A 20,411-nucleotide genomic window follows, 5' to 3' on the forward strand; every position below is an offset into this window, starting at 1 on the left:
ATGCCGCGCAGCCGCTGTCAGAAGCGTACGCGCCCAGAGAGATGGAGCTTGACTTCACTTTCACACTGCATGATCCTTGCGACGCTAGACTTCCTCTCTGTCACCCGCATAGTGTTTCTGTCATGTGACTCATGATATGGTGTTGTGGGCTCGAGTGTGAGTCGCCCTGGATAGGTTTCCTCACGGGACGAGCGGGGAAGCAAACGCCTACGACGTACTGCCGGATGCGAGTGAGTCCAAAGGATCAAGTAGCAGGACGGCACGAGCTGTCCTGAACCGCCTGTTCTCCGATCCTTGGATGGAATACCCGAATGGCATGAGTCAGGCAGGCGGCAGAAGAATCGAGTGAGCTACATGTGGATGTCAATGCATATGTAGGACTATGAGCACATCCTGGCGTCAGCAACAATGGTAGGAACAACGATACATGCACCTTTTGGCTTCTGTTTCCTCAACGCATCGGCAGACGGGTGCAAAGGTTGCTAGCTGTGATAGCACCTCGAAACCCGTTTACGACCACACGTAGATTCGTCGAGCAACCAAGCCCATTGTGACCTGCACTTGGTGTCTCTGAGTATCTGGCGGAAGATGGTTGTGTCCTGTGACTGCATGAAGTCTGCTCATTTGCCAAGTTAGAATCGCAGATACAGGATCGAGACAGAGCTGCGTACATTCTTCGATCGTGGGACAACGTGACCCTGGTCTTCTAGACACTTCATGTAGTCGGCAGATTTCCCGTGCGCATCGGACGCGACAACTCGTCGGCAGTCTGACTGTTCATGTCTCCCCGGGCGCCTCGCCTCCAGGCTCAGCTCTGCGATCATTTGGCCTTCTACGCGGCGGGACGCATAGCTATTCAGGGCTCTCCAGAAGGGTGTCTTGCTGCGTGGTGATCGTCTGTCGCTGCCAGCTTTCTTCCGCTTCTCGTGTTTCGACGCGTGCTCGGCGCGAATGGGATTGCATGCCGCCCTGCAATGCCAAATGTCTGCAGTTCCGGAAGCTGCTTCAGACCGAATCCATGGCGCCTGTGCTGTGCTTCCGAAGTAACATGGTTGCAGCTTCGCGTACGAGCCTCCCTTGCAAAGTGAGCCTCACACTGCACCGGCGCGTTGTCCAGACAGAGAATGTCGGAGGAACCAGCTGGAGGACTTGGCACCCGTGAACTCCAGTCCCTGCGGCGGCTGTTGTCGATCCGAGCAGCAAAGAGTGAACGTGGCTGCATTCAATGCGCTGCCTTCACCAGCATCCACATTCGCTGCGCACCATTACCGGAGTCCCCAGTTCCATCGTCTATGTAGCAGTGGTTGTGCAGGGACAGGCACAGTCACGAGCGAGGCCATGAAGCTGCTCTACTACTCGCTCGCCGTCTATCTGTCCGCCACCCCAGCGCTAGCAGCTTCCAGCGCGGACAGCAAGAAGGGCGACAAGCCATGCACCATTACATCGCCTACCACAGGCTCGTTCTTCGACCTCACGTCGCTGCAGATACCCGATCCCGCGACCTCGAAAGCGAAACATCCGAAAGAGCATAGCTGGAATGCCACAGGATACGATGTTGGCTACAACTTCACTATCAACTTCTGTGGTCCTGTGGTAGAAACGGTAGAGGATGTGGAAGGTGTGGATAAGGAGTTGTGGCGGAATGTGAGCGCCTTCTACAGGCACGATGATAAGGTTTACAGTATTGGGTCAGTTCGACGACTCGCGAAACCCCGCGCATTCAACTGACATTGCTCAGACAACAGAACTCGGACTTGGTTATGCGAGGGAGGAAGCTAGTTCTAAACTACACCGATGGCAGCCCATGCGAGCAGTCACAGGACAAAAGAGCGCGAAGCGAGCGACTAAGAGAGTCTGCGGACGAGGACGATAAGAAAGACGACAAGAAAGATGACGACGAGAAGGAGAAAGAGCCGGCGAAGAAGCCCAAGGGCAGAACGAAGAGCACGGTGATCAGTATGCTTTGTGACAGAGATCCACTGGCGCCCCCTCTGCAATTGAGCTTCGTGGGCACTCTCGACGAATGCACATATTTCTTCGAGGGCCGATCCGCTGCTGCATGCGCAACAGCAAACACAAGCAAAGCAACGCTCAACCCGGCTGGAGTCTTTGGTGTGATCGTCATGATCGCCATCATGGTCTACTTCGTGGGAGGTTGCGTTTACAATCGTGCTGTGCTCCAGCAAAGGGGCTGGCAACAGGTCCCAAACTACAGTTTGTGGCTGGGGATACTGAGATTCTTCAGAGTACGGGGCCGCAGTCCGTTCAGGCGGCGAGCTCGGTTTGAGTATGCTGACTTGACCTCTTAGGACATCTTCATCATCCTGACCTCCTCCTGTACACGATACACGCCGTCCAGACGAGGCTATCACCGGGTCGGACAGAACGGTGGTATGGGAGGAAATGGGCGGGCAAGAGGCGACAGTGCAGACGCTGAGAATCGGCTGATCGACTCCCTTGATGAAGATTGGAATGATTGATGGATGCTGGAAAACGACACTTTCATCATTGTGCTACAAGCCTCCTGCGCAGTTCTTTATTTTGCCCTCTACCTCTACACGTTTGCCTGGATGCTGTTCTACTTCACATGACCCTGCGGCGCAATGGATAGAGCTTGAAAGTATCCGATAGCAGAACTTTGACTTGAGCTTCCCACCAGCATTCAGTATCGTGGACGACTTTCATCAGCGATCTAGGTGCTGATGGGCGTCAAGTGCTGGTGGCTTGTGGCAACAGCAACAGCAACAGCGCAACTGTGCGGAAGGTGTTCTGAGCGTTGCCTTTGGCCTGTCTGTACATGTCTGGAGTGCCGAAGCCTTCCTCAGCACGCCAGATCATACGGCTGTGGTGCCAGAGCGAGGGCATTGTGCTCATATGTCGAATTCAGGGCAAGCGTCCAGTTTGCCGAAACTGCTATTTGCAATCTTCACAGTCCTTCGAGCTCGCCTGGCCTTCTGCTACTGTCGACTCAGCGGCGGTTTGTGGTTGACCTTTGTTCGAAGGAGTATCTGAGTGTCCCAGTGCCTTTTCAGGCTCGATGATGTTTCTCAGGCGCTGCTTGAGTATTTTCGTTTCGGGGAAGCCTCCTTCAGATTTGCGATCCCATAGCAGAACGTGTTTGGCTTCATTTGGATCGTCACCGACTTCAAGCTGCGATTGTGTTGGCTTGTATGCAAGATCGACAGTGAAGACCCCTCCTGTGCAGCATTAGCAAAGTTTACAAGGATAGGACTTGACCAAAAGATGAGGAACGGACCCGTGGACGGCACCAGAGCAACTTCGCCTATGCTCGTGCCGAACGTTGACATCAGTTCTTGAGCGAAATAGGCGGCGCGTAGCATCCATTTGCCTAAACCGAAAAATGCATCATTAGACATTTGATGCTTCTCGCCCACTCAGATCGTCACTCCGGATCGAGCTTTGGACTTTGATCAAGTTCGAGCAGGACAGTGCTCGCGATAGGCTCACATTGCGTGCAGAAGGTGATGACCACTCGCGGGAGCCTCACAGGCGTATCGAAAGCGCTGCTAGACATATTGACACACCCGTGTAATTAATCGGTGGCGATGAATGAAATGTATGTGAGTGACGCGAAAGTGTAGACATGACGTCCTGCTGGTGGTCGGAGCGGGCAGCTGTTTGAACTGGAGCTTGGGACATCATCAAAGACTCGCACCTTGCACACACCACGTCGACAGCGCATATTGTCCATCCTACGACACGCCTGATCGTGCTATGCCGTCTAGGTTCTGGAGTGCACTGCGACCACCCTCGCGGGCTCCCGACTGATCGACCGCCTCGCTCGCTGACCGCCCACCATGAAGGACACCACGAGCTTCATCACCCGACTGCATCTCCGCGAGCTGCGTGACGAGCGTCAAAACCGCTACCGCTCTCTCTACGCCCATCGGCGCTTCATCGATTCCTTGGACATTGTCAACGAACTACAGGGCCACACGGGCTGCGTGAATGCACTTTCTTGGTCCAAGGACGGCAAACTGCTCGCGTCTGGTAGCGATGACACACATCTCAATATTCAAGAGTACCTTCCCAGTGGCAGTGATGAGCAGTTCAAGCTCACTACCACCGTTGCGACTGGCCACACACAAAACATCTTCAGCGTGAAGTTCATGCCGCATTCGGACAACAGCACAGTAGTCACAGCTGCTGGCGATGGCGAAGTGCGAGTGTTCGATCTCAACTATTCGGGCACTGCATCCCAATCGTCCCGAGCGGCAGCTCTGGCAAGCAACAGTAGGAGGCGAGCCGGAGCAAGAGCGCAGACATATTTGACAGACGGCAACACCAACGCTAGGATATATCGTTCACATGGAGATCGGGTCAAGCGAATCGTTACAGAATCCTCCCCTTATCTTTTCCTCACATGTTCTGAAGATGGCGACGTTAGGCAGTGGGATCTCAGAATGCCATCCTCGCACTATCCTCCGTCCCGAGGATACCGATTCAGCCAAGGTATGCATTTGCTCGTGCCGTTTGAGACACATACCTTGCGCCTCTTGTCTATGCTGACTCGTTCAAGATAGCTCCGCTCCAGCCCCACTGATTTCGTACAAAAAATATGGGCTTGATCTGAACAGCATATCGTGTTCCACGAGCCAGCCATATTACATCGCCCTAGGTGGAGCCCACCTGCACGCTTTATTGCATGATCGTCGAATGACGGGGCGAGACAAGCTCCAAGAAAGAGGAGTGACCTTGCCAGCAATCGACCGAATGTCTTCAGCAGACCTGGAACTGATGTCTCAAGCCACACAATGCGTGCGGAAATTCGCCCCGCAGGGTCAGAGAAAGATGAAGCGGTCCGACAACGGGCATATCACCGCCCTGAAGATCTCTGATGCTCGGCCCGATGAAATGCTGGTAAGCTGGTCTGGCGACCACATCTATACTTTTGACCTTGTGCGAGGTCCTGGCGAAGACGAAGGTAAGTCACAGCTCAATCTGTATTGATATGCGCCCACTCATCTGTGTCATTTGTGAACGACGAACGCTTCTCTTGCCACTTTCCACTGCAGCTGTCTTGATCATAAGCAGCGAAATTGTGCTGATCACAGGAATTGTTGAAACAGGTGCATCTCTTAATCAATCTCATGTCCGCAGTAGCAGTGAGCGCAAGCGGAAACGCGTTGCGGGTGACAGTGAGGTTTCATTGGCGCCCGAAGGCTTGCCGTCAGCGAGACAACGTACAGAGCATCGTCCGAGCGCAGACGGCAATGCTTCGATACGCGTTCGCTATCAAAATGGCCAGAGCGAGGATATCGCGCTTCCAACTGCAGCACCGCTGACAGAGCGTCAACGCCAGGCGCAGCGTCTTGCAAAAAATATACTGCGCATTCGATCATCTATGATTGACAGACCGACAGAAGCGACGGTATACACCGAGGTCGTGAAGCAAGCAGCCTCTGTGCTTTCGGAGATGGACGAAATCAGTCGCACTTGGACGTACCCACTTGATCCTGAGCCGATACAAGTGAACGCACAGCAGACAATGCGGTACATTCGGGAGTCTGCGCGACGATACGTGCAAGCAGCTGGAACGCTGGGTCGTGTACTCGGAGGCAGTATAGATGAGGACTCAATCGCATCTTTCACATCTGTCGAAGTGAGACTGAGCGAACTGCCAGTCCAGCAGCACGAGCGATTCAGCTACGACTTCTTGAGAGCGATACTTCTATGGCTGGAATCAGGTATAGGAAGACTAATCGAAGGCTTCACCAGAGCTGCACATGTGCCTGCGACAAGTAAGGCTGCATCGAGACTGCCGATTGCCGAAGAGGAGGCGAGCTCAGAGGCAGTGGACGAGATCCTCATACCTTACCTATTGCAACACGCCTGCGATAGGCCGATCGTCAACGTGGTGGTGAACCAGTTCGAGACAGAATCAAACCGGTTGTTGTTTGAGAGCGAGCGAGCGGCTGTACTGGCATTCGCCGATGCAGTCCGTAAGCCGTTCGCGGATCTTTCTTCCCCTACAGAGGGCTCGCAGAATCGTCAGGCTGCTCATCAGTTCTGGGCGCGATCTGTAGCCCGCGGCGTTCTGCTCAACGCGGGAGCTGTCATCAAGTTTGTGACTCTCGATCGCGCTCTAGGCGGGAGGGGCAGGCAGAATCAAGAAGCCAGCATCGAGGAAGCTCGGATTGACCTGCTACTGCCCGATTCCCACCGGTTCGAGAATGACCTTACTCTGCCAAACCTCGACTTCATGGATGCCAGCCGTTGGCCGCACCAAGAAAGTGAATATGAGGATGTAGATCACTCATCAGATGAGCAGGTTACTGTCGAAGTAGACGACGATGGCAGCAGCAACGACGAGGACGCTGATGGCGAGCACGACGAGGATGACGATGAAGATGAAGAGGACGACGACGACGAGTCGCAGTCGGATTCCAGTTCGGAAGCAGACGAAGAAGATGGTGTCCCAAATCTCGGGATTCCTCGCTACATCTATCGTAGCGCCTTCGAGCGACGAAAACTAAAGTCTCAGGTCGAGCCAGACGTCCCCACTTCAGCGTCGACACGCTCATATCGAGGTCACTGCAATCTGAGAACAGTCAAGGACGTCAACTACTTCGGGCTTGACGATGAATACGTTGTGTCTGGATCAGATGACGGCAATTTTTTCATCTGGGATCGTAAAACCACAGAACTGGTGAGTCAATCAAATCAGAGAGGATACTCCTATGCGAGTACTAACGTCGTGGGCCAATGCAGGTCAACATTCTCGAGGGTGATGGCGAAGTCGTCAATGTCGTGCAAGGACACCCTTACGAGACCATGCTGGCCGTCTCTGGCATTGACAGCACCGTGAAGGTAAGTGCGCTGCCCAATCTCGGTGATACTGACCCTGACGTGTATCGAAACCAGATATTCTCGCCCGACGCCCGCTGCAGAGAAGATGCAAGACTTGCCCGAGGAGTATCTGCGGCAGAACCTTCCAGCCCCGTACGCATTGGTCGACGGAATCGACGACCAGCACGGGCTCATGGCGAGAATGCAGACCAGCCGTCGACTGATGCTGCAGTAGACGCCAGTGATTCGGACGCTAATGATGATCATGTTTCATCACTAGGGTTGCGAAGCAGACGTCGCATGCATCAATCTTACCAGATTGTACAGCAGAACAATATGGAGCTTGAGGGCAGTAGCCACGACTCCAGCATCACTGTAAGTGCCAGCCAAGTATGAGAAATGAGCCCCCTTCCGGCGTTACGCCGCATCGCCTCCGCGTCGCATATCTCGACACGGTGGCGTGAAAAGTGGAACAATTATGGAGATAACTGAGGTGGTCACGCATTGCATGCATTTGAAAGATGTACAGGCTAACAATGTCTTCTTTCAGCTACCACACTCTCAGCTTCTTCAGCTGCTGTTTGGCCTCTCCTCAGGGAGAAACCTTGGCGCTGTGCTGGGTGCGCATGAGTGAGATGGAAGCGTGGTCCAGACTCTCGGCCAACAGTGGCCATATCTCAGGGAGGTCTCTGCGCCACGTTCTTGCTCGTGATTAAGCCAGGCAGCGGCAGGTCCATTATGTATTCGGAGAAAAGAAATGCATTTGAGTCGATTATCTGTTGTGAAATTACCGTACACTGCAAAGATATCTCAAGTCTCTCAGGGATTTCTGCCGTGCAGTCTTGCTCGTGGTTCAGCCTGGTGGGTGCAAATGCACCGTGTATGTGGAGAAAGAGTAGAATCTCTATGGTAAGCGTACCGTACAGGCAGAAATGGGTCATGTCTCAAGGATATTTCTGTGTGAAATCTTGCTCGTGGTTCAACCAGGCGGCTGCAAGTTCACCATGCATCTGGAGAGACGGGATGTATGCGAACTGATTTTCCATAGTGAATTTGCTGTATACTGCAAAAAGGGTTATGTCTCAAAGAGATTTTTGCGGTGCAGTCTCGCTCGTGGTTCTGCTAGGCAGCTACGAGTTTACCGTGAGTTTGGAGAAAAGGTTGCTTTTTGATCTGTTCTCGATGGTGAGCTTGCCATACGGTGCAATTTATCTCCTCTTCCGTCATGTGGTCGATCGTGTGATCGACAACGTGGTGCGTCTAGTTGGCAGCACCATAAGTTGAGAAATGGAAGTACTGACATTGACCACGGTGAGCTCTATCGTCGATTGTTATATTAAGTATATACATGAAGAAAACCACACTAACTACAATCTCATTTCTACGAGTTGGCGAGCAACAAGAGAGCCTCTCCGGCTGCATGGCGAGCGCGTCGAGCTCCGCGCCGGGCTTCTCGACGGGCCTCACGCCTCCGCCGATAGCGAGCGAGCACATCGGCAGCACTCTCTGCTCGAAAGACTTCTCGCATCGTGCCGGCTTGGGGAGGCGGAGGGGGGTCGAGAAGGGCCTCCAGCCAGAGAGCGCTCTCTTGTGCTGCCTGCAAACGCTCAATTTGCTCGGCATATGATACCACGAAAGTTTCTCCACCTGGTGGTGTATACTCTGCATCCCAGGATGCGTCTCCGCTGTCGACGTGGTTGTATCGTGGGCATCGCCCAGGCGTCCAGTGGTTGGAGTCGCCCTGGGCTTCTTGGCCGCAGATGAAGCAGAAGTTTTGCTCGCACAGGCATGTGATGTGGTTGCACCCGTCGCGGAGTTGGATGGCTGTGCTGCACCCTGGGCAGAGTTGATAGTCCTTGCCACGGACGAGCCCTTGGAGGGCGGAGTCGGTCTCAGCTTGCTTGCAGTGATGTTCGTTGACGTGTGGTTGGATGTGCTCTGCGCAGAGCAAGCAGAAAGTGGTTGTACACTCGTGGCAGGACTTGGTGGAGTTTGGGTTGGTGCTGGATGGTTGGAGTTGGCCGACAAATAGGTCGCCATCGGTGGTGTGAGCTGAATGGTTTTTGCATACCACCTACACACAGTCAGTATATGGTGTTAATCATCATCGTGACCAATTGACTTACACGTTCGTTCCACGGAACCTGATACTCGGTGGCCTTGCGTGCAAATTTAGTGGATAGGGAAGAGCCGAGAATGTCGTCGTAGTCAGAAAGGTGGAGCACATGGCCGGCCCAAACCGGTGGATAATTCGACTCGTCGACGATAGCGTTTGCGAAGACTTGTTTGACACAGCCGTGGCATGCAAAATCGGAGTTGATGGAAATGATTTGGTTATCGCTGACATCTTCGCAGCATACTGTACACTCCATCGTCGCCAGGATGGGCTTGCTGATTGGTGAAGACATGATGTGAAGTGATATCAGGAGAGGATCGACCTTGACGCAGTGAGAAGCGTGCCGAGCCGGACGAGATGCTGAAATGAGAAAAGTGCCGTGCCAGAGGAGATGCTGAAATGACGAATTTGGCGTGCCGGACAAGACGTTGATGCTGTGCTAGACAATGCGATGGAGGGAGAAGCGTGCCGTGCCAGACGAGATACTCAGGCGAGAAACGTGCTGTGCCAGACAAGACGATGGAGCAAGAAGCGTGCCGTGCGAGACGAGAGGACCCAGTCAGAAGCGTGCCGTGCCAGACGAGAGAATGCAGTCAGAAGTGCGCCGTGCCAGACAGACGATATGCTGAGGTCAGAAGCTTGCCGTTCCAGACGACAGGAGGCAATGAGAAATGTGCCGTGCCAGACGAGATGCTGAAGTGAGGAGTATGCCGTGCCAGTCGAAATGCTGAAATGAGAATCGAGCCGTGCCAGACGACAGGAGGCAGTCAGAAATGTGCCGTGCCAGACAATGTGGTGAAGTGAGATTGCCGTGCCAGTCGACAGGATGCAGTCAGAAATGTGTCGTGCCGGACGAGCCGCTGAAGTGAGAAATGTGCTGTACCAGACGGGATACCAAGTGAGAAACAAGTCGTGCCAGACGACAGGAGGAAGTGCAGTGGTGAAATGTGCAGAAGGACTGAAAGAAACTGGAGAGAGAAAAGGTCAGCAGTGGAAGGAATTAATATTTGCCTGCAAAGCAGGTTGCTGGAAAGTGGATCCTGTGTTCTATTGTCGCGAGAAACCATTGTAGTTTGCGGGGAGCATGTAAGCTATTGCTGCGAGAAGCCATTGTCGAGAACCACAATAGCTGCAGAAAGCCATGGAAATGACGGCATAGTTGAAGCTTGGGCGCAGGAACTGCGAGAACGACATGGCTATTGACGTCGTCAATAAGCAGAAGAAGAGAGCCCTGTTGGTGCTAAAGGTCTTGTTTTCTGAAAGCTTCACGTGGAGCGGAGGACGCTGAAGAGAAGCATGGCCATGTCTTTTGCGTCGCGGAGTTCCAGAAGCTTGTGCGGTACTTGCTTGATGACAGTAATTTACCAACTGCTCGCACTTAAAGCGGATTGTGTCGGTAGGTATACGATCTGAAGAATATCATTGTGCTCGAGAACAACTATCGAAGAAATTTCTCCTGTCCGGGCGTGTACATTCTTGTCGGACTCTGCGAGACAGAGAGCAGAATCTGTGTCGGCGAAGAAGAGACTATGATTTGAGTTTTGAGCCCACTTCAGCAACGTTACATGGGTGCATGCAAGTTCTATGGTGCAGCTGCGCGGTTGAACTTGAGGAAGTGAAGTCGCAAACGGGTGAACCGACCATATGTCTTGGCGCATGTGCACAGACCACCAGGCTGCATGTCGCGTCGAGCTCTGCTGCTTTACACGAAGCCAAGACGAGGTGCGCGTGCAAGTTCATATTTGCTGCCTGCCATTTACAATAATCTCCGAGAATACTCGCCCTCGCTGCGCAACATCCTTCACCGCGCGATCGCAGTACAACTGGACGCGATCGTGCTCGCAAGACCGCGCTGGCCACTATCGACGCGCGCTGCTTCGTGAACCGACGCGGGCACCCGTGGCAAACACCGTCCGAACACTGCTCAGTCGCGGCAGCGCAACGGCAGCGCCATGTAAGTCAATCATCAGAACATCACCCAACTGATCACTTCCGCCGCAGCGCTATACTTGCGCCGCAAGCATGCCTCGGAAGACCGCTGACCCGGCGAGCAGGGAATCATTCGACAACATCTACCTCGACCTCTCCAAGGAGCCAGGGAAATGTCGTCTGGCCGAATCCGGACTGGGATGGAAGCCATCGGGGGGTCAAACATTCACACTGGATAAGAGCGAGTTCTTGAGTGCGCAATGGAGTCGAGCCGCGCGGGGTTACGAAATGAAGATCTATGGGAGGAACCAAGGTGTCGTGCAACTTGATGGCTTCAAGCAAGAGGTGAGGCTATGTTGGAGTGGACGCGCTCAATACGAGCAGGAAGAGGCTGACAGGGTCACGTAGGATTTCGACACCATTCAAAAGTGCTTCAAGGTGTGGTATGGGGTACCGTTCGAGCACAAGGAACACGCACTACGAGGCTGGAACTGGGGAAAGAACGAGCTGGGTCGAAACGAACTGGCATTCAACGTGCGTAACCAGCCCGCTTTCGAGATTCCCTACACAGAAATCAGCAACACCAATCTTGCCGGCAAGAACGAAGTTGCCGTTGAGTTCTCGTTGCCGGCGGACGGCGAAGACACAGGTACAAATGGCCACCTCGGAGGCGCGAGAGCGAAAGGAAAGAAGATGGGAGGCGCAGCAGACCAGCTGACCGAGATTCGATTTTACATTCCCGGCACGGAGAAGAGAGCCAAGGGCGATGACGAAGACGGAGAGGATGTGGAGGAAGGGGAAGAGGCTGAGCAGCAGAACGCGGCCAATTTGTTCTACGAGACGTTGATGAACAAGGCTGAAATCGGCGAAGTCGCCGGAGACACATTTGCGACCTTCCAGGACATCCTTCACCTCACACCCCGTGGACGCTTCGACATCGATCTATACGAGAGCTCGTTCCGATTACGTGGCAAGACGTACGACTACAAGATCTCATACGAGAGTGCGAAGCGATTCTTTCTCCTTCCCAAACCGGACGATATGCATCAACTTCTCTGCATTGGGCTCGATCCTCCGCTTCGACAAGGTCAAACGCGATATCCTTTCCTTGTTATGCAGTTCAAGAAGGACGAAGAAGTGGCTATCGAGCTCAACATGACAGACGAGCAACTGGAGAAGTACTCTGGAAAGCTGCAGCCGAAGTACGAAGCCCCTATAGGAAATGTGGTTTCCAAGATCTTCCACGGTCTTACTGGCAAGCGCTTGATCCAGCCAAGCGACCAATTCGTCAGCCACCACCAGATGAGTGGAGTCAAGTGCAGCATCAAAGCCAACGAGGGCCATCTCTTCTGCCTGGACAAGGCATTCCTTTTCGTCCCAAAGCCAGCGACCTATCTCTCGTTTGAGCAGATTTCAAGCGTGACCATGAGCCGCGTGGGCGGAGCTGTTAGTGCCAGCCGCACATTCGACATTTCGGTCCTGCTGAAGAGCGGAGGAGACCATCAATTCTCCAACATCAACAGAGAGGAGCAGCAACCGCTTGAGAGCTTCCTCAAGGCCAAGGGCATCAAGACGAAGAATGAGATGGATGGGGATAGTGGCATGCTTGCTGCCGCTCTCGCCAACGATCCTGACCTCGTTAGTAGCGAGGATGAGGAGGTTGTGCAGAGGGACAGAGGCAGCGCAGACGAGGATGACGAATCTGTTGATGAAGACTTCCAAGCCGACTCAGAATCAGATGTGGCAGAGGAATTCGACTCGGATGCCAAAAGCGACAGCGAAGCTGGTAGCGATGCCGAGATGGGCGATGCAGATGACGGGGACGCCAGCGAGGAGGACACAGCAGCGAAGGTTGAGCGACCGAAGAAGAAGGCCAAGACGTCGAAGTGAGTGTGCGGGTAGGATCAAGCAAGATGGACGGCAGGGGACTTCGAGGATGCCTATGCAACGGAGCGTCCGATTTGTGCGAAGCAGCAGCTGCAACCAGAATCAGCACGAGTTGCTCGCACCGCGATCTATCGCATTCGCACACACCAAACATGGACTACTGCCGCATTATGAGCATAGCAAAGTGGACAAGGCGTCAGCGGAATGGTTGCGAGCACATGCGTTTTGGTCTTCCCTACAGCGAGGGGTGGCGCAGCGCACGCATGAATGTATAGGGGCGCCGCTGGGTTGGAAACTACGTTCGCCTCAATAAGCAAGAAATGAAAGATCGCTCCGACAGTGCATTGCTGTGCAAGATTTGTCGCATGCCTGGCAAGGCCTGTTTCGATGTCATTTCTACTTGATCTTCTTCGCTTTCAACTTGATCGTTTCATCGTTCACAAAGATCCCCTTGCCCTTGTATGGCTCTGGCTTCCGCCATGCTCGGATCTCTGCAGCAAATTGCATCACGACCTCCCGCTCTACGCCCTGGAGCAGTATACGTGTTGGCTGAGGCGTGCTTGCTTTAACACCTTTTGGCACACCCAGCTCGATGGGATGTGAATATCCAACTTTCAAGGAGACGAACTGCTGCCCCTCGTACTCTGGCTTCTTCGTGACGGCACTGCTCTCGATAGTTGCACGGTAGCCGACACCGACTAATCGCAGGATGGCCGCATGCCCTTCGCTCACGCCCAGGATGTGGTTTTGTAAATATGCCCGTACCGTTCCTGTGCTGTTGTTAGAACCCATAACCTCAAGTTTACTACAATCGTATCACGTACCCCACATAGCCTTTTGCTTCTTATCCTCGGTATCCTCGATGCTCACAGTGTGTGTCTTGCTCCCGTCGTCGGACTTGATGCGCACGTAATGAGGTACGGTCATGCTCGTTTTACCCAAAGGCCCCTCGATCTCCACCGTCGCGCCTGGCTTATTCCTGCTGACACGAGCATGGCTCGACGATAAAGCTGGTTCAATGACGCGGAAGGTGACTTCAGGTGGTGGAGCGAGCGGTGCCTTGCCAATCTTCGATTGACATCGGGGAGTGGTGGAGAAGTGTGATGTCTGCTGGCGTGGTTGTGCGAATGCCGGCACCAGGAAGGCTGGGAGCGTGACTTCGCATGTTTTCAACGTCGAAGGCACTGTTGATGGGGAAGTGAAGGCTCTCGATGAGCGCGCGCATTGCCGTATTGTCGCCATGGTGTATAGTGGTTGATGTTGTCGCATCGGGGGCCATTGCTGCTGGTCGTTCGCCGCGGGAGTGTCGTGCCTTGTCTCAGCACGCCAGACCACCGGCGCGACAGACGTGCTCAGACCGCCTTCCTCCGCCATGCAGTCGTGCTTTCCCACCTCACCTCACTTCACTCTTCGCATGTGCGACACATGCATTTGCACATGCACGACTAGGCATCCACCGCACATGCAACACCGCAAACGCGTAAGTTATCGAGAGCTGCGCCGCCAATTGAAGCTCAGTCGACGCTTCACTTGACCTGCGTGCTGGCAGCACGCCCCATTTCGTGCTCCTCGACGTACCGGCACTGCTCTTCTTTCACCACCTCTCTCACCCTTTCCACTTCCGACTCTATCTGTTACAGCAATACCTAACCACAGTCCGCCTCGACCACCACCTCTTCTTCAAACACCATCACTGCCCTGTCGTATTCAACGACCGCCAGTGGCATTCCACAAACAGCTGGCACGCACACCACCGACACCATGGCCGTGATAACGACCTTGGTTCTCTCAGCCCTTTGCGCGGGAACTGTCACCGGTAAGCCGTCCAATCTCAATCTGCGTGATCACTTGCGTGTTCATGGCTGACCATCATTCTCTTACAGCAGGCATGGACTGGGGTTTCGGTGCAGCACTCGTTGCCACTCGTGCACCAGTCAATGTCAAGTCTGAGCAAAGCACCACTTCCACTACGTTTTCGGGCACTTTGGCCGAAGTGATGGCCCAGCTCGAAGAAATCCGCCAGATGCCTCGTTGCAAGCAGGCGGCAGCAAAAGACCTCGTCCACTACTGCGCCACCCATGATCCAGCAGGTACGCAATCGGCACACAGCACTCAGGCCGAGCTGGAAATCTACAAGCAGCTATTCGCTATTCGCATAACTCACTGCGAGCTTGAAAGTGCTGGGCAGTCTTTGCCTTCTGCCTGCGATCAGATTGTCGCTGACCGGTGCGCTACGAGCGAGTGCCAGACTGGAAGTTGCCTCGCAGCTCTCTTTCCAGAGACCAACGCGTGGACGACCTACATGACTCAGACGAACAATGGCCATGTCATGTGCCACGCCATGAGAGCCGAGCATGACAAGGAAGAGAAAATTCGCCTGCTCAAGTTTCTCATCGAGAGAACATCAGACATCGGCTCTGCCCTCGAAATGAGCCAACAGAACCTCGAGCACCTCACTCAGACGCTCCATGATGTCAAGCACTCCACCCGTATCTTCTACGATGATATGACTAACAGTACCCGGGACCTCCAATCTGAAATCAAACAATCATTCAACGAGATTCACAAGGACACTTCTGGCATCTCCGGTGTTGTTCAGTCCATCTACTCCTCCATGGACCAGGCGAAGAAGCATCTCGATGAGTACACTGCTGAGGTCTTACATCAAGCTCGGGCTATGACTGCGCAGAAGGATGACGAGTCGAGAGAGCAACTTGCACAATTTCAGTCCAAGATGGAGGCTGTCCGCAATGTCTATGAATACGAATTCCAACGTGGCCTCACGGACCTCAGCAAGCAGATATTTGCGCTCACCGATAGTATGGAGATCGCAGGTGCCGTCACAGGTCAAATGCTGAACAATTTCGACACCCTTGACAGCCATTTGGACAATTCGAATCAGAAGATGGGCGACCTTCTCGTGCAAATGAACAACGCCAGTGACATTCAGGAGCGGGCGACTGCACAGATTCAGGACGCTCTCGACCCCATCGTGCACGAACTACAAGGCTTCCGCGAGACGGTTGGGTGGCTGATATTCTGGCCCAAAACTATTCGCAGGACCGTGAAGTTCTTGCGCGGGCCGGACGTGCAGTTGTTCATGAAATCATACGGTCTAATTTTGCCATTCGCTGCGATGGCTTGCTGGATAATGGGGTCTGGCTCTGCAATCGCGCTACTTGGTACATGTTGTGAGTATGAGCGATGAACGTGCTTGCTTTCACGCCACTAACCAGCTGTCTAGGCCTTGCACTGTTCATTACGATGACCAATTCTCTTCGCGTCACACAAGACAGCGTTGACGCCCATGCGTCATTCTACTGCAAAGCATCACCATATGTCGTTAATCTTGCTTATTTGGTGGCCGGTGCTGTCATTGCGACCGTCATCTGCCGCTCTTACTTCCGCCCCAAATACGATCCAGCTGCCCAGCTGGATCCGTACACTGGTCTAGACGACCTGGACATCGCAGAGCAGAAACAGAACCGCAGCCGTTTTTGATCGCCTGATTACGAACATCACATCGCCACAAAGCATGCTACGAAGTGCTGCGGCATGCTAAATCATGCCAAAATACGCCACGACACGCAACGACATACTTTGAAATGCTACGACATGATACGACATCCACGACTTACACTTCACGACTCAGTACATGCGACGCAAATCCAGACATCACTTACGACGTCTGGTAATCAGTAGCTACGTTTCTCGAACATCTACGACATCAGGAGAAGCATATCAGTCGGGTTGTTTTGCTTTCTAGGGCGCGATCCCGCCCGTACGCGGCATACGACATCTTATTGGAGCATAAGGAGGAAGAAAAGAGTTATGAAGCAAGAGCATCGTTTTTGACAAACTGCCAAAGCTAGCGCGAGATACCCCATCATGTTTTTTTGTTTTAGAAAAGTCGTTAAAATCAACGTCAGGATTTACTTCCGATGCATGCTATCTTGTTACTTGTCACCGTCTGCTATGAGTAGGGTAAGTGATCGAGCTGACTACTGTGGTTATGCTGTCGCTCCAACCTCAATTTGGCTAGGAGCGGAAGTGCTGCCATGGCTTCGCGAAATATCATCATTAACACGTTCAGCTGTGTCGCAACCTTCTGCGTCGACATGGGCATCTGTGGTCTTCTTGTGCTCCCTCTCTGCAGCTTCTCGTATTTGCGCCTCATGTCGACGCCTCTCCTGCGATTCGGGAAGTTCTTCCACATGAGCCATGTCCTGCTTAGCGTCTTCTGCATTATCTGTGCTGGTCGGTGGCCCTTTCTCCTCCGAGGTGAAACGAACACTGCGCCACCTAAGACAAAAAAAGCATCAATGTCAGCCTGGTCCTTCCACCTTGCTCTCCTTGCGCCGAGGCACCAAAGCTAGAAAGAAGTTATAGAGAAAGGTCGTACTTACTCAGTATTCGCCCACCCCGTTCCAGAAAATAGATCGTGCTCGCTCCAATTTTCCGTGAAGAAATGCAGAAACCTAGGACCTCGTATCAGCTATCACAACTCACCACAACAGCAACTCGAAGAAAACATCTCCTTACCCGCCATGCGTCACAACAACGATATTCCTCTCAGGCCGATCCCTCAACCAGACTCTCACCTGCCTTGCCCTTGTCTGTACAGCCTCAACATCAGGAGCCCAACGCCCTACTTTACACTCCCAATTCGGCGTCACATGATCCAAATTGACTGGTTGATCACCAAACTCCTTTTCCAGCACCTCTCTCGAAGATCCCGTATCGCAAGGTAAATTGCTCGTCTCCTGCAATTCAGGTAGACAGAGGACTCGAAGATTATTGTCTCGTAGAACGTCTTCGAAGGCGATCAGAGCTGTCTGAATTGTTCGTTTGAGAGGCGAGGCAACGATAAGATCGATGTGTTCGGTTTTGGGGAATGAGGTTTTCAGTTGGCTGCATTGTCCTTTCCCGAGATCGGTCAGGCACGGGTCGATGAGGTAGTGGTTGTTGACGTGGACATTGTGCTGCGCTTGAGCGTGGCGGACGAGGTGGAGGATGGGTGGCATTGGAATAGGACTGATTCGTAGGGTGATTTGGCTGAAGGAAATTTTGTGTCGAAGGAAAACTAATGTGGCACTTGCGAAGTTTGCGTTTGCTGGGAGGAAACAGCGAAGATCGATCAAATGCTAAGTGGGACAGCTGTGAAGAGTGAGAGCAGGTGGGATGCTGTGTTGATTATTGGGCCTGCCAATGTAGCATGAAGCGCGGCTTGCTTGCCTCTATCTCGTTCGCCACATTGGACAGTGCGACTCTGTGCCGTAGTATTGGATTTCCATGTCAGAAGTACACACCCGACCGATCGATTGCTGACCACCATTTCTGCTGCGAATTCTCAGCTACAGTACGAGCAATATAGACTTTATCAGCAATAAAGATGTGCGCAAGTGCACTTCATTTGAAGGTAACAACCGTGTACGGAATGCAAGCACGCATGCATGTATCATTCATGGGTATCTCGGAGCGCCGTATTGATGCAAGTGCGGAACGCTATCACATAGAAACATGCCTTGGTCACACTCATTCTTCCTCCCCTTCTGCAGCATGCGCAGCGTGCAGTGGGCTGCGAGATTTGTTCTCGTGCTGCGTACGAATTGCTGCAGCGCGCGTCTTCTGCATGCCTCCTGGAGTCGTTGAGCCTGCATATCTTGAATGCGGCGTGACGCGTTGAGCATCACTGGGCAGGTCTGGCGTCGATGATCTTGATGGCGTTTGATGATAAAGTGACTGGGAGATAGGCGATCTGCCAGAGCTGTAATCGAATGGTGGCTCCATTATTGGTCGGTCGAAGTTCAGCGGTGAAATACGATTGCTGTAGTCGTAGTCATCATCATGAGCAAGCTCGGTAGATATGGCCGCTGGCCCGGGCGAGCTCCTCAACGACATGGGAGATTTACCGGCACCACGAATGTATTCTTCGCCGCGTCGCTTGATAGGCGACTCGTCATACGGGTCGAATCCCACTCGCTGAATGGCAGCATGCCTCACCTGCTGGCGGTGTTGCTTGTCTGCGCCAGCGCCGGCAGTGGCACTGTCTTCGAGGAAGAAATTCAGCAGTTCATCCTCTATTGCAAGGTGCGATTCCTGCCGAAACTGCTGCAGTGCCGAAAGTTTCATGAGCATTTCCAGCAAGGACAGTGTCGTTTTGATTGGAGGCCCGGAGCGTCTGCCGGGGGAGAACGCCAAAGTAGACGACTGTGCTTTGACAGGCGTGCCATTGCGCGACGAGCTGACATTGAGATGAGCTAAGGCGCTAGACAATCCGGGATCAAAGGACGCAGATCGACTAGACTGTGGCCGTGCATGATCCTCGTCCTCGCTATCAGAGTCATGCTCCTCGGAGTAGACCTGTAGGGCCATCCACTCAGGATCGTACGACGGCGGCAACCTCCACCATGAGTGCGCGCCGGCGCCGTTCTCGACCCTCGGTGTGGACTCCACGATCGGGGTAGACTCGCGCTCGATTTGTGCGTCAATGTGGCTTTGATCGTTCTCGTCCTCCGACTCGCTGTCAACGCTGGGAGTGCGTGATCGCGATGGCTTCATCATGCGCCTTGGGGGCTCGGCATGTACATCGCGCTTCAAGAGCAGACACGGGTGGTTGACCTCATCTTCTCCGGTGATATCTAGAATTTTGCCGGTGTCGGCATAGAAAATCTGCACATACGTCAGCAAGATGGCTTACGACTTCACCATTCAGTCTCACCTTTGAAATTTCGTGAATTGGAACGATGTCACGAATTCCCGCTTCAGGGACGCCGTCAAAAGGCCCTGGCCTGGGATCGCCGTCTTCGTACGTGTGCAATCGAGTATCATCGAGGTCTTCTACAAGTGAGAGCTGGTATCCGAACTCACTAGCTTTAGCTTCAGCAGGAATCGAGCTGTCCTTGGACGTGCTCGTGTGGTTGACTTCACCTGGCAAAGCATACAGATCATCAAGTGGCACGCGCCACAATTTGACATGCGTCTTGTGTAGAACTTCTTGCCATGTCGTCTCGCGATTTGCGTCTCGGTGGCTGTGTCCAGCAAAGAGCATGTACAGTGTCACCACATACGTTGGGCCCACTTGGTGACGTGACGTTGGGCTCTTGGTGAAGCGCGTGTCGGCCTGGGTCAGGAAGGTAGATGCCTGCAGGAGGCGAGAGGGGCTGATGGTGCCCGACAGCTTCGTACTCAGATTGACGCCACTCGTGACGATAGCCAGGTTGATCAAAGGCACGGCATCCTCGATCCGTGCGAGCAAGAGCTTGATCTGGGCAATGATGGCCACGAGTTCGTGGTTGGCCTCTTCGCGGGCGGCGCCTTTGCAGCCACGCTCGTTCAGGTGCTGCTCTTCTTGAGCGGCTCGGTCAAGACGCTGGCCCAACTTTTGAATGTCATAGCGCAAGGCCTTGCAGAGCGAGAGGGCCGACTCGAGCGACGTATTGCCACGCGCTGCAATCAGCTCGATCATGTCGATAGACGGGGCGATCACGCGGATTTTGCTCTCGAGCCGGAGCTGCAGCTGCATCAACTCATCGCGCTCGCGGCTCTTGGGCGCCTGCTTGAGCAAGCGACTGCACTCCTTGATGGCATAGCCCGTGGTGATGGTGATGCCCGAGCGGATGGCGTACTGCACGGCCTGCTGCGTGACGCGTTGGAGGAGGAGATCCAT

At 53.5% G+C, this 20,411-nt stretch overlaps 9 protein-coding genes across 9 annotated transcripts; 4 read left to right on the top strand and 5 right to left on the bottom strand.

The window, feature by feature from the left end:
• Positions 1–1,338: 1,338 nt before the first annotated feature.
• On the top strand, positions 1,339–2,480 carry RHO25_001162 (uncharacterized protein; the record flags this gene model as incomplete). Its single annotated transcript, XM_023593771.2, has 3 exons — positions 1,339–1,688; positions 1,739–2,246; positions 2,310–2,480. 3 exons carry the CDS (start codon positions 1,339–1,341, stop codon positions 2,478–2,480), a joined length of 1,029 nt encoding a protein of 342 aa, XP_023458122.1.
• A 433-nt stretch (positions 2,481–2,913) lies between these two features.
• RHO25_001163 (uncharacterized protein) lies at positions 2,914–3,535 on the bottom strand (the record flags this gene model as incomplete). Its single annotated transcript, XM_023593773.2, has 3 exons — positions 2,914–3,197; positions 3,257–3,349; positions 3,469–3,535. The coding sequence occupies 3 exons, from the start codon at positions 3,533–3,535 to the stop codon at positions 2,914–2,916; spliced, it is 444 nt and encodes a 147-aa protein (XP_023458114.1).
• Positions 3,536–3,818: 283 nt separating this feature from the next.
• Positions 3,819–7,444, top strand: RHO25_001164 (uncharacterized protein; the record flags this gene model as incomplete). Its single annotated transcript, XM_023593774.2, has 6 exons — positions 3,819–4,473; positions 4,541–4,945; positions 5,091–6,670; positions 6,733–6,831; positions 6,886–7,185; positions 7,361–7,444. The coding sequence occupies 6 exons, from the start codon at positions 3,819–3,821 to the stop codon at positions 7,442–7,444; spliced, it is 3,123 nt and encodes a 1,040-aa protein (XP_023458113.1).
• Positions 7,445–8,191: 747 nt separating this feature from the next.
• On the bottom strand, positions 8,192–9,218 carry RHO25_001165 (uncharacterized protein; the record flags this gene model as incomplete). The annotated part of the gene is made up of 2 exons (XM_023593775.1): positions 8,192–8,884; positions 8,937–9,218. The coding sequence occupies 2 exons, from the start codon at positions 9,216–9,218 to the stop codon at positions 8,192–8,194; spliced, it is 975 nt and encodes a 324-aa protein (XP_023459314.1).
• Positions 9,219–10,948: 1,730 nt separating this feature from the next.
• On the top strand, positions 10,949–12,745 carry POB3 (FACT complex subunit; the record flags this gene model as incomplete). The annotated part of the gene is made up of 2 exons (XM_023593776.2): positions 10,949–11,200; positions 11,264–12,745. 2 exons carry the CDS (start codon positions 10,949–10,951, stop codon positions 12,743–12,745), a joined length of 1,734 nt encoding a protein of 577 aa, XP_023459315.2.
• A 393-nt stretch (positions 12,746–13,138) lies between these two features.
• RHO25_001167 (mitochondrial 54S ribosomal protein uL6m) lies at positions 13,139–13,984 on the bottom strand (the record flags this gene model as incomplete). Its single annotated transcript, XM_023593777.2, has 2 exons — positions 13,139–13,512; positions 13,567–13,984. 2 exons carry the CDS (start codon positions 13,982–13,984, stop codon positions 13,139–13,141), a joined length of 792 nt encoding a protein of 263 aa, XP_023459312.2.
• A 519-nt stretch (positions 13,985–14,503) lies between these two features.
• On the top strand, positions 14,504–16,243 carry RHO25_001168 (uncharacterized protein; the record flags this gene model as incomplete). The annotated part of the gene is made up of 3 exons (XM_023593778.2): positions 14,504–14,558; positions 14,626–15,933; positions 15,987–16,243. The coding sequence occupies 3 exons, from the start codon at positions 14,504–14,506 to the stop codon at positions 16,241–16,243; spliced, it is 1,620 nt and encodes a 539-aa protein (XP_023459313.1).
• Positions 16,244–16,752: 509 nt separating this feature from the next.
• RHO25_001169 (uncharacterized protein) lies at positions 16,753–17,766 on the bottom strand (the record flags this gene model as incomplete). The annotated part of the gene is made up of 3 exons (XM_023593779.1): positions 16,753–17,044; positions 17,149–17,220; positions 17,285–17,766. 3 exons carry the CDS (start codon positions 17,764–17,766, stop codon positions 16,753–16,755), a joined length of 846 nt encoding a protein of 281 aa, XP_023459310.1.
• A 511-nt stretch (positions 17,767–18,277) lies between these two features.
• Positions 18,278–20,411, bottom strand: RHO25_001170 (uncharacterized protein; the record flags this gene model as incomplete). Its single annotated transcript, XM_023593780.2, has 2 exons — positions 18,278–19,414; positions 19,464–20,411. The coding sequence occupies 2 exons, from the start codon at positions 20,409–20,411 to the stop codon at positions 18,278–18,280; spliced, it is 2,085 nt and encodes a 694-aa protein (XP_023459311.1).

Source organism: Cercospora beticola, chromosome 1 (assembly GCF_033473495.1).
Source record: "Cercospora beticola chromosome 1, complete sequence".
NCBI classification, from domain to species: Eukaryota; Fungi; Ascomycota; class Dothideomycetes; order Mycosphaerellales; family Mycosphaerellaceae; genus Cercospora; species Cercospora beticola.